This window comes from Gopherus flavomarginatus, chromosome 6 (genome assembly GCF_025201925.1).
Source record: "Gopherus flavomarginatus isolate rGopFla2 chromosome 6, rGopFla2.mat.asm, whole genome shotgun sequence".
In the NCBI taxonomy this organism is placed as follows: Eukaryota; Metazoa; Chordata; order Testudines; family Testudinidae; genus Gopherus; species Gopherus flavomarginatus.
Window position 1 is genome coordinate 37339661 of NC_066622.1, and position 12926 is coordinate 37352586.

General features: G+C 44.2%; 1 protein-coding gene and 1 long non-coding RNA gene across 4 annotated transcripts in view; both read right to left on the bottom strand.

Annotated features, from left to right (window-relative positions):
* Positions 1 to 12926, bottom strand: part of LOC127053377 (uncharacterized) — a 155866-nt gene that overhangs the window by 71755 nt on the left and 71185 nt on the right. The gene's annotated exons all lie outside the window — the stretch shown is intronic.
* The window catches only part of CFAP92 (cilia and flagella associated protein 92 (putative)), an 80023-nt gene that overhangs the window by 9499 nt on the left and 57598 nt on the right, over positions 1 to 12926 (bottom strand). For all 3 annotated transcript variants that reach the window (XM_050957728.1, XM_050957726.1, XM_050957725.1), the window contains 4 exons: positions 12245 to 12542; positions 9552 to 9716; positions 6393 to 6605; positions 183 to 333 (listed from right to left, as the gene is read on the bottom strand). In XM_050957728.1, the coding sequence (XP_050813685.1) occupies positions 183 to 333; positions 6393 to 6605; positions 9552 to 9716; positions 12245 to 12542 (827 nt within the window). The remainder of the gene's footprint in view (positions 1 to 182; positions 334 to 6392; positions 6606 to 9551; positions 9717 to 12244; positions 12543 to 12926) is intronic.

The window sequence follows — 12926 nt, forward strand, 5'->3', positions numbered from 1 at the left end:
TTTACTGCAGAATTCCAACTTAGTCAGCCTATACCACACTGGACGTTAGTAATACGTGCACTTTTATAGCTAGAGGCATAATTTCAGGACCAGAGCAACTGAAAACAATCCTTATCAGTGTATGTTAGAACTCAAGTTGAAAAAAAAAGTAGGTGGTTAGCTATTGAAAATGGACCAGTTACCTGCCCGATGAGTAGCAGGTGCTGATGCTGGGAGGTAAACAGGTGGCTTCTTGTAAAGATCAAAATCTATATGACGCTGGTCCCAACTCCATCTGTCACGACTCAGCACTGGCTCCAAAATGTTAGCAAACAGAATGTTCTCCTGCCATTTCTAAATGAAAGTTGCATCTCTTTATGCAGTCATATTGCTGGCCACAGCAAGCAGTTACAAAAGTACTTAGGATTAGGTCACATTACTGGGGTAATAGTTTGAAAAGTACCATATGTAAATACAAAGGAGACTCTATTGTCTCTCTGTGGGTTGCCTTTCAAGTTATAATTTTTGATTCATGGAGGAAAAATGTATTTTATAGGCGAGTTACTGAAATTCTAGTGTGTAATGGAACACAGTGCCAGTAGCAGTTCCCTAACACCCACCCCGGTTTTCCACACAGCTCGCAAGGAAGAGTCTAATTACAAATTTGTGTCTCCTCCTCTGTACTGTTAAAAGAATGCGCTTGTCACTTTATTCACATGTGATAACCTAGCAGAGGGGTGGGATCTAGCACTCTGAGCAGAGGGCCACCATGCTCTGACAGGAACTCCATCCGTGACTTACAGCAAATCACTATGTCTCTGCCTCAATCTTGTGTTAAAATGAGACTAGGAATGTATAGAACCAAGTCCAAAAATTGGCAGGTTCATCTCTCCCCTCTCATCACAGGCAGGACTACGGACCAGAAGCTGAAAGGTAGACGGGTTAGGCTGGGAGTGCAGAGTGAAATAGTGGCTCCGGGCCACTCTTCAAAGTGACATGCATTTAGAAAATGGGGGTGGAGTGTGGCGCACGGCAACAGTCAAGGTGGGAGTTCTAGTCAGAGAGCTGGAGCAGAGAGGGAAACCAAGATGGGGAAAGGGCTTTCTCTTCTTCTCCTTGACTGAGAAGTGCTACACCTTTGCTTTGGACTTGCTGGAGGGAAGACCTCTTGCACTTGCTGGCCTCTTAACATGGGCAGGGCACTCTCTGCATCACTTTTCTGTTTTGCAGAGCATATGCTACAATGGCATTCAGAATCCTTTCCTGCTTGACTGGCCCGTCACCGGGATGTTTAGAGGGAAAAGTGTTCCATTTCTTTTCTAGAAGGTGAACTTTGACATGGTAAAAGAACTCCCCACCCCCTGCCCCAATCTACCACTTTACCTCCCAGGGACAGCTTCAGGCAGGGAAAGGAAGAGGGAGAGGGATTTACTTTAGCTGGGAAAGCAATTTTAATTGCTAAAGAAGCAGTGGATCCTGAATAAGGCATGTCATAGCGCTTGCTAATGACGTGGCAAGATGACTGGAATTGCATTGCTGAACAGAGGGACATGACCCAAAAGCTGGCATTTCCACAGGTGAAATGTTCATGAAGGGAAGGCTCAAGGATGGGTTGGTTTCCTCCCCTCAAGCAGAGTGCAGTAGACTCAGATCACCTTGTTTCTGAAGAGACACTTCTCTGATGTTTGACAGATGAGCGGATTTTCTAAAAGCCTGGAGATATTTCACATTGTCAGCATTTCAATGAAAAAATTCTGTTGTTTTGGGCTGAAACATGACACAAAAAGGCTCAGTGTAGCAGCAACTATTCCACCTCCCCCACTATATGTGGAGAAAAATCAATTTGCTGGCTGCTAGCTTGATGTGTGCAGCTCTACACAGAGTTGTAAGTGGATGGGACTGGGAGAGAAACTGGATTTCTTTTCCCTTTGATTAAAAAAAGCTGACTTCTGAAGAAAACACAATTTTGCAGGAAATTTGAGCTTATTATGAATGTAAGTATTTTTAGTATCAAGATGAAAGTGTTTAAAGGTGGATCAGCTCTCTTGTCACCTCCAGTTGAAGTGCAGTGACACTGTGCATTCTTGATTAACGTTAGCTGGGGCGGCTCCAGGCCCCAGCACACCAAGCACGTGCTTGGGGCAGCATGCCGCAGGGGGCGCTCTGCCGGTCACCAGGAGGGCGGCAGGCGGCTCCGGTGTGCTTCCCACAGGCATGCCGCCATGCTTGGGGCGGCGAAATGGCTAGAACCGCCCCTGAACGTTAGTAACATCTGTATAACACTTTGAAGGGGGAAACTATTACACGGACAGAGCAATACTGTAGCAAAACAAAGCACGGACCAATGAGAACATACAAGGACTGATAGTTACATATGGTACAGGGGAGATTATTTACCAGTGAAATCCCCACAAAACTGTACTGTTCTCTGACTGAAGCAAAGCTATGTTGTATCAGGCTTGATGGTATGTCAGGCATCATTAAGCAGCATTTCAAAGAGTTCCTCAGGTCTAAAGAAAAGTGAAGGAGTGTCCTAGAGACAGCTCAAGGACAAGCAGCAAGAGGCTGCTGTGGTGCTGGAGTACTTGGCTTGCTGGATAATACTCATCACAGCACTCAGTTGATCCAGAAAATGTAGACATCTAATTTACACCAGATGCTGGTGGAAAAAGGTCAGGTCCCAGTGGAAGCTGTTGGGTGCTGAGCACTTTGAAAACCTGGCCACTTCATTTAGGTTAACAGCTTAATGAGAGCTGAGCTTTTTTTGAAAATCTGCCTCCAACTGTAAGTGCAGAGCACTATTCAAAATCTTGCCCGGAGCTCAGCCATGCTGAGGAAGCAGGTGAGACGAAGAATGTCTGGGGGAAGTATTCATTATCCTAGCTCTCTTGAAACTGTAACATCCTCAGGGATGGCTCATTCAGATCCAAGACTGAGGCCAATTTTTGTAAATAAATCCAGATACTGTCTTTTTTTAAAATTCCCCTAGCTGAAATGGGAGTTGTATTCCTCCAAGAGGGACAGCTCTTTTCTAAGCTGCAAGTTGAGAACATTCCTATCCATACAGTTTCACCTGTGCTCTGGAACAAGATGACACTTGAGTGAGCACAAGAACCAGAATTAAATCTTTTAGGAAGCCAGCTGGTTTAGCTTCTCTGAAGATGACATTCCAAGATGCTCTGGTTAAATTCAGCTTTTGAGAAGAAAAAAAAACCAAAAGGGATGAATCCACAGTAAGTGGTGGAAGCAGCACCATACCGAAATCAGGCTCTCTCACAATGGATTCTACTGGCTTTGCATCTTCACTCTACTTTTCAGGAGACATGAATAATAAATTCAGCAAGCCACTATCCATCATCGTGACTCAATACTGAGATAGATGTTGTGCCCTAAGCGGCTGCTGTTTGAGTATGGCGAACTGGCTTCCCCTTTTCTTTCTGTTGGCGCTGTCATGCTGGAGTTAGCGTCACTTATGCTGGGCTGATCAGCTGCCTTCACCTCTTCATCCCAGCAGTAAGGGCAATACAATGTCCCAGATGACTCTTGCTCCCACATCAAGCATTGTGCTCTTCTCCCCTTCCTTTTGGTTCACTGGTTCTTGGGCCCATCAGCTGCTGTTTCTGCATTAGGAGCCTGTAATCCACTTTCTTTCAGCTTGGCATTTTTTGTCTCATGCTGGTCAGCTGCCTTGCTGTTTATTTAATCTCTCCAGTAAGAGGTGCTGACAGCTGCATTGTATTGGATGGCTGCTGTTGCCCCTAATAAGTGGCGCTTCTTTGCGCCTCCACGAGAAGGCACATTCTCCAACAGTGCCGATCAGCAGAACACTCATATTACCTGTTTTATTTCAGAAGCACTGTAATCCAGATGAAAACTTAAAACGAGCATTGACTTTGTTCCACACTTGGTGTGTTCAATTAATTTGTTAGGATCCAATGATCCTACATGAAATCTCCTTCTATTCCTTTTGTTCCCATCCCACCAAACCCAAATAATGCGCATGCATTTTATTTGACCGCATGCTCACTTTTCATTTATACAGTGCTGCAGGCTGGGTAAGACTGTGCAGACCAGGGATGAGTGAACTGGTCTAGCTGACAGTCCAGTAAAATGCTAAGGAAAGGGGAAAGTGAAACTATAAAGACCAGCGAAGAATATAGAACGAGGGGGCGATATCAGAGGAATAGGAACAAACAGGCATAGAGGGGGAGAAAGGGGGAAAAAAGAGAAATAAATGGCAGGCAGGGAAGGGAAACAGGCAAAAGATAAATGTAGAAAAAAGCAAAATGGCAGAGAAAGAAAATATACAGAAGCTGGAAGACACAGAAGCAGTGAACGTTAAAAAGGAAGAACACAACAGGGCTCTGGTCCATGACTAGGTCTCCTAAGCAGTACGGTCATACAAGTTACAGTAATGGATGGAAACACAAACGAGAGAGACAAAAGAAAGCCACACAGAGCTCTATGGGAAAGGGAACACCTGGGACATTTTACATTTAGCAGCTTTAACAGCTAATAATTTTTCTCCAAAATAATTTCTTGGCAGGCAGCTATTTGCTCACATTGGATAAAAGGAGTTTTAGTTTCGTGTGGCTACACTTTCAAAAGGAGAGCGTGGCACACTCTGTGGACTACTGATGGTTTATCTAACCAGATTAACAAATACATCACCATTCTGCTATGAAACCCAGCCCTTTGAAAAAGTACAAACACACAGCCACACCCAGACATTTTAGCTACTTGTCTTTATTTTATATATATTGTATTTCTAATGAAAGAACTTCTGCAGTTCACAGGCAAATGAGTTTGGCTCAGTGAAGAGTAGATGCAGGACCACTCTGTATCTGGTTTTAAACAAGACCCAAGATAGAGGCTCAGACATTTCAACCAACAGAACTGCAGTATGTTAACAACATTGGTGTCACGTTGGGGGAATAAAAGCATTTTCCCTCTAACCTCAAGCTGTATTTATACAGTGTACTACACAGGGCCGGCTCCAGGCACTAGCTCAGCAAGCAGGTGCTTGGGGCGGCACGTCAGGATCCCCAGTTTCTCTGTTATTGGGGCAGGAGGAATAAAGTGTTGTTACCCTGATTATGTGAATGAAGGACTATGAAACTGTTTTATGACAGAGGGTCTCACCACCAACTAAGTAGCACTCGCTAGACAAGGGACATGGGTTCCAAAACCCATTGAATTGAGAGAGGTTGGGGATAGGTATGTGTACCTGATGGTATGGGCCCTCTTTGAGGGCCTGGAATACCAAATTGCACTTTCTCCACTGTTGAATAGCAGAGCTAATTTTGATTCTATTAGGAGTCTAGCTAGAGGCTGCTGAGCTGAATTCACTTTGGGCCAATGGTGCACCAGCACTGGGGCTCCACTGCTACAAGCTGAAATCACTGAGAGCTGAAATCACTAAGCTAAGATCACTGAGTGCTGTGTTAACTAGTGGGGGAGCCTGAAGATCTATTGCTAAGCAGCTGGCAGAGCAGAGCAGTTTGCAGGATGGTTGGAGTGGCCCCTGGAACAGCAAGCAAAGTGGAACAGTTTGTGGGACAGTTGGAGCGGTCCATGGAACAGCGAGTGGAGTGGAGCAGTTTGCAGGGACGGCTGGAGCGGCTCACGGAGCAGTTGGTGGAGCAGAGCTGTTCGTGGTGAAGGCTGCAGCAGAACTCCACGGAGAGGCGGGGCAGTCGGCCTCGGACCACGTAAGGTGCCCCTTAACACCCCGTGTGCCTGCCCGCTCCCATTTACACACAGGCTGGGGTGTGTATGTAAAACTTTGCAGATAAACTTTTGAACTCTGGGGTGGCACTGAACAGGGACAGAGACTTTTGGGTTGTTGGACGTTGGGGTGATTGGACTTAAGACCCTATGGGGAAAAGGACACTGCCAAAACTTACTTGGAGGTGGGTCATTTGCTCATGGTTTGTGTTATGAATCCTGTTTGTGGTGTTTCCCCAACATGATGCCGCATTGTTTCCCTCCTTCATTAAAAGGATTTTGCTACACTCAGACTCCGTGCCTGCAAGAGGGGAAGTATTGCCTCCTAGAGGCACTCAGGGGGGTTGTATGTAATTGTCCCATGTCACTGGGTGGGGGCTCAAGCCGGTTTTGCATTGCGTTACTGAAACGGAACCCCTGGATACTGAACCTGGCCCTTGTTGCTGCCAACTCAGAGGGGCAGAAGGTTTACAGACAAATGGGAGAAAAGTGCATGCAAGTGACAGAATCTTAATTGTGCATGCAGATGTTCACCCCAACTACACAGAAGTAGAGGCTGGACTGAGCCCTCTCCAAAAAAAACCCTGTAAGACAATCTTCCCTTTTCTGAGTCTCCTGTCCTTGTTACTATGTTTGATACGAGAAAACAACTTTCTGGGGTTTCCTACTTTAAGTTTCTAGATTACCTCAGTTAACTCCTTCAAACGTGTCTCATCAGGCATCCGAGGGTGCAGATTGGATTCAATATAACTCTTAAATCCAGGACATACAAACCCCCTTGGCGATACCCACAAATTCTTGGATTTTGCAATAGATTCTTTCCGGACAGAGTCCAAATCCACAGGATCAAACATGGCTGACAGGTATTCGTGGCAATAAGCGAATCTCCTCTCTGGTTTCTAGAACGACAAATGTTATATGATAACATGAGTTCTCCTCTACTGGAGATCACCACAGCCCTGGAAAGTATAAAGTAACGTCAACATCTATTGTGTTCATTCTACTTACATCTAAAAATAGCCAGAGAGTAACCAAATCAGACAGTCTGAAAAAATCTGATGAAGTACTTCAAAAAATATTTTCGAATCTTATTTTGCATCCCTATCCTTGCTGTAAAAGCAGCAAAGAGTCCTGTGGCACCTTATATTCTAGCTGTGGATTTAAAGATAATGAAAGTAAAAATTGTGGAATCATTAGAAAGATTTGCTCTTCTAGTTCCTTATATTTATTTATATGCATCTCCAGATCCTCAGCTGGTATAAACTGGCATAGCTCAATTGGTTTCAATATGGCTACTCTGGTTTACACCACTTGAGGATTTGTCCCATATCATACTAGAAATGTTGGTCTCTCCATAGTTAAGATTAAAGTTAAGCTTCCATTGTAAACCCACTTTTGATACACCCCAACAAACTTTTACAAAACACCATCACTCCACTCTAATTCCATAGGGAAGATTTCATGTCAAGATAGAATTTTTCTGGAAAGACTGAGGCAAAAGAGGCCTGAAATTTGGAAGACATTAATGCACATTGATTTAAGGGATGATCCAATACCCATTGAAGTCAGCAAGAGTCTTCGCACTGACTTCAGTGGAAACTGGAGCAGGCCCTTAATTTGTTGGTCATGATGAGACCTGCTGCCTTTGGTAATCTTGAAGGGTTTAAAGGGTATTATTTATGGAGTTATTAAAAACAGTTTATGCACCTATGAGAAACCTCAGAAACCCGAAGTATGTATGTTTGATTTTTATGGAGTTCAGGAAATCCACACAAGAGGAACTTCAGCTTCCCAAACATCACCTACTGACATGTGTGCTTTAAAATGGTGCAGATGATCTTTTGTAGGACTTTCAAATCTGCCGGAGGGAGTGAATTTTCAAAGGCACTCAGCCTTGGCTTTAACTCTGCCCAAGTCAACACTAAAACTCCCACTGACGTCAATGGGAGCAGAGTTAAATCAACACTGCGCGTTTTTTAAAACCCACCTGAGCTGTGTGGAAAGATCCAAGAAGCTCGCATCTGGAGAGAGGGGACCTCCTAAAATCCATAAAGTGGAGGTGCCTTCCTAGAGGCAGATCTGACTCAGTCCTACATCCCCAAAGTAAGGCAGTAATTTGAAGTCTTTAGTTCAAGACCTGATCTCTTTCTCACAGATACACTACAGCTCGTACAGAAATTAATCGGATGAGGTCCTCTGGCCTATGTTATGCAGAAGATCAGATTAGACAATCACAATGGTCACTTCTATCCTAAAAAATCCATGAAAAAATAAATTAATGCAGACAACTTTGTGGATTTACACATAAGACCTTAGTCCTCTGTGGATGATAAAGAGAATTCATTAAACATGATGTATTTATTTAGCTTAAAGAAGTACTTTTAACCCAATGCCTCAGTGTAAAGTATCACATCACCTCAAGGCTATGCAGTGCCCGCCCCTAACCTCAGAGGTTGCTGCAGTATCTATGTAATTTGTAAAGTGTCTCCATATGAAAAGCACCATATACATATAAAATATTATTACAGTACTTTACTTCCTACTGAACCAGGATGTCCACTTTAATAAAACATCTCCCAGGAATTCTGTTTTGCCTATGATAGTGAACTTTAACAACGGCTGCATAATCAGGACAATACTAGCATAAATTCTGCTGAATGGGGATATATTCAGCTAGTGCCAAGGAGTTAAGTGGTGGTGATGAACAAGGTGTAAATAGGATTTTATATATATTATTCACACCTACACAAATATTTGATTACATTACACGTGTTAAAGGATGTAGAGTTAAGCAAAACATCTTTTCAAACGACCTAACGTATATAAAATGCATGAATATATTTATGGTAGCTCAGGTTCTCGTCTCAGTTATAAACCTGTGGAACTTCATTGATTCAGTGGGATTAATTGGTGTGAGAGCAACATTTCACAAAAATCAGTAATATTGATGGAGTGTCTCTCTCTGAGAATTTAATACAATTCTATGCTCCCATTCCACCTTTCAACAGAGTCTGGGTCCCAAGCATTCAGTGGGTCACAGGAAGGGTTTAGGTGGGCTGCCTGTCACAGCCCCCATGATACCCCACCCCACACATCCTGGAAACACTCCACTCTGTGATCTCACTTCGGCTGGGCCAGGGCAGCAGGGAGCAGCATGGTGAGTGGGATGCAGCCAGCAGCAGCACAGAGGAAGTGGCCAGAGCCAGCAAGTGAACAGTCGTCAGCCTGGTAGCGAATGCAGCCCAACTGCAAAGAGAAAGGGGCCAGCGGTGCTGCAGAAGGGGGCGTCACTCACCTTGGCACAGGGGAAGACTGGGATTGTTTGGTTGCCTTGCCAGGAGGAGAATCTGTGGTGTTTGGTGTCTGTTTCAGCAAGCTCCCCTAGCCATAAAAGGATCTTTGAGAGGCCAGTTCTCTCCCAGGGCGGAGACGGACTGGAGGGCTTTTTTGTGCTTTGTTTTGTTGCAGTCTTCTGCTCTCACTTACAGGGGTGTAGCAGGAGCCCTACTGGAATTCTCTGTCCACATAAGGGGACAGGGCTGGGAGACAGAGAACAAGAGGGAGCTGGAAATGGGGATAACGGGCCACCTCACCCCACTTTACATGATGTCAGAGAAAGAAAGAGAGAGAGAGAATACATAATGGTGAGTCCCAAAAAAAGACAAAATGCAGTTGGAGGGTCACCTTAGTAAAAAGGTTAGAAACCACTGTTTGAATACGAAGGGCACTAATTTAAATCTATTTGAAGCCCCCTCTCTGTCTCAGGATTGGGTTTGGTAAGCCAAGTCTACTCAGTCACACACAACGAAACATTCCACTATACACCGACTGTGCCTCAATCTTACCTTTGCCAGCTCCTTTCGAAGTTGCATCTTTGCCCGTTCTGCAGAATTCAGATGCTGAGAACTGTAGTTGTAGACCGACTTGCCGTCAGCAGGAGAACTCCTGATGGCTCTGAACTTTGGCTTTCTCACCTTCCTACTGAGTAGGTACACGGCATCAATGTTAGTCTGAACAGAAAAGTTACACAGCAGTTTAGTGTAAGGAAGTTTAACGTGCATGATAAAATAACTGTGCTTCCAGATACACCAACAGGGCTTCCTCCATTGGCCATCGCCCCAAAAGGGGGCACCTTAATAGGCCTTGAGACGCCATCATTTCTGATGACTAAGGTGCTAGTCACTCAGTCTGCTTGTGCAGAGGGCACTCTACAGGGTCCCGGCAGTTCCTCAGAGGTGAGTGCCCACAGCACAAGACCTCATACACATGGGTCTAAGCAATGGTGCTACTGGGGTGACGTTTGCTTGGCTGTGTGCGGGCATGTGATGACAAGGGAAATAAAACCCATCAGTGCATTATTTTATTTCTACAAATCTTCTATGTTAACACCAAAAGCAAGAAGTTCCTACCTCATGTCCCTTTGCAAACAGCCTTGCTGGCATGGTATAAATATACCCTCGTGCTCTTTTCATTGATTTGAGATAGCCATACTGGGACCCTTTGTGGTCTTTGAGGAAATAATGTGCCCCTCAGGTGCTAGCACAAATGAACATAGATTGTGTTTACATGACTTACCATCCTGTGTTGACTTAGAAAGAAATCTTAACATGTTATAGGCATTTGGCTGCAAAATGTTTGTTTTGTAAGAAAAGTTGAAAGTCAACATTAGCCTACAAATAAGAAGGAACGTTCCTGTTTTTCTGTAGCAGACCTCTCTGTCAGACTTCTCCACTGCAGACCCAAAAACTACAGAATGGGAACTGGTTATGTACTTCTACAGGGAAAGCTGCATATTTTACACAGACAATAAAATAACCCCTTATATCATTTGTACATAGTACTCAGGGCTAGGCTCTCTGATCCTTCTATGGGTATGTCCCTTCTGCAGCTGGGACAGTGCATCCCCACCCGGCTAGACAGACTCATGTTAGCTTGACCCAGGGTCAAATGCTTCTGAGCTCACGTACCTAGGCCCAAACCCCCATCAGTCCTGCAACATCCACTCTGCTATTTTTAACACAATTCTGTCTAGCCAGGCTGGGAGGGATGCTCTCCCCTGCAGTGTAGACAAACCCAGTGATGTTACAGCAGCATGTAACCAGGATGCTTATATGAGACTGCTTCCCTCCTGGCCTCACACAACTGGCCCTTTATCAACAACAGACTCTGTGTAAACAACACTAAAGCGTCCAACTTATTCTAACTTTGACAGCATGAGTACTCACAAAGCAGGGTATTGGGAAACAGGAATGGAACGTTACACACATGCCAAGGAAAACCTCTCTTATATTAAAATACACAGAGGAAATATGCATTCAAAAGAACTCCTCACAAACAAAGGATGCTTATTAGTCCTCAAATAAATGTGTTCTTAATAACATGACCTCAGCCTCTCAGATCTTCCAGAAAACCTTCTCCAGATGACATCAAAGATGGTTGGGAACACTCTTGGGCCTGGTCTACATTACAGGGTTAGGTTGACATAAGCTGCCTTGCATTGACCTATCTGTGGAAGTGTCTACACTTAAATTTGGCTCCTGCTGACAAAGTGCCTCTCTACACTGATTTAATAACACCACCTCGAGTGGCGCAGAGTCACGGTCAATGTAATTAGGTCAACACAGTGTCAGCGTAGGCACTGCATTGCTTATATCAACAGTTACTGGCTTTCAGGAGCCATCTCACAATGCCCCTCACTGACAGTACAATCGGTACAAATGCTCCTGGTGAGGACATGCATCACCGACACAAGGAGCTAAGAATGTGCACACACAAGTGATTTTATAACTGCAGCAGCTGTATGCCAACAGAACTTAGGTCGACACAATTTTGTAGTGTAGACATGGCATTAGGCTCAGCCTGCTTTCTTCTCAGGCAGTATGTGGAGAGGGGCTGTTTCCCACCATGGCAAGAAGAGCCAGAAGTTCTGCATCCCTTCCCTAACTACATGCATGGGGCTCCGTGCTTCACTGCGTGTGTCTTTCAGCTATTCTCAGGTGGTAGTGAGTATTATTTCAACTGCTAGCTAAAAACAGCTGGTTGGCACAAAGCACCTGCGTCTCTTCCTCCACTAAGGGCAAGAAGAGACAGTAAATGTTACATCATTTGTGCATGGTAGGTTTGCCTGTCCTAAGGTACCTGAAGCCTGGATTAGAAGCTGAGGCAAGAACAAGGAACAACATGAAAGGGCAGAGTGCTTGTAGGAAAGAAAAAGGCAAGGAAGGGAAGGGACCAGCCCAAGATAGAATAAGAATGCTATTAAATAGTTAACCCACCTCCCTCTTTGCTTTCATGTATGCTCTCTTCATCTGTAACCACTAGGCTTCCCCTCCCCATCCCCTGATGAGCAGTCAGTTCTGCACTACAGCTTGTGCAGTAGATAAAACACTGCTGATCTTGTCCACGGATGGCTTTATTAAATGTTTCCAATTCTAAAAGACTATAGTTCTGGAGGGGGCAGGGGGAATTAAAGTGATGCATTATTGTGACTATTAGTATTGCTTCAAGTACAGATAGTTCTACATCCCACACAACTCACCTGGATGTGGTCTTTGTAATGCTGCATTTTATCTTCCATTTCCTTTTTACACTGAATGTATTTTTCATTGTGGTTATCCAGTAAAGAATGCATTGCTCCTCGTTTTGTGGGAACTTTTCTGGATTTTTGCAAAGCAAATGAGGAAACTGAGGGCAGACGAGGTCTTTGAATAAACAAATCCTCCTTAGTTAGGGGAATCCCAAATTCCTGACTCAAGACTGTGATCATTTCTGCAGAGGGCAACAGACCTCTCTGAACGACATCCCTTAACTTCTTACTGTGGCAGAGATAATCAAGCCTACAAACACAAGCAGACAGAATACTTCTACAGATTATCACAAAATGTACCAAGTTTTATTCCGATCACATAACGAGCACTAAACTATTACTTATAAAAAAAAACACACACAATTCTATCTTAACATCTTCTTGCTAAATGAATGGGGCACTTGAGTTCACTTACACTGGCACTTCAGCATTACCCAACTGGAAAAAGGCGGCATGCTAAGGATTTATCAAAAACAACTAACGATATGCTACGAGAGGTCCTAAGGGGACAGACTGAACAGTGACTTAAATTGTTAGATGTTGACTATAATTTATCTAGAAAATGAGTGTAAGCAGTAAAGCTGTATTAATTGGTCTGGTCAGGCATTCATTGTATGATAAAGCAAACTCCCTT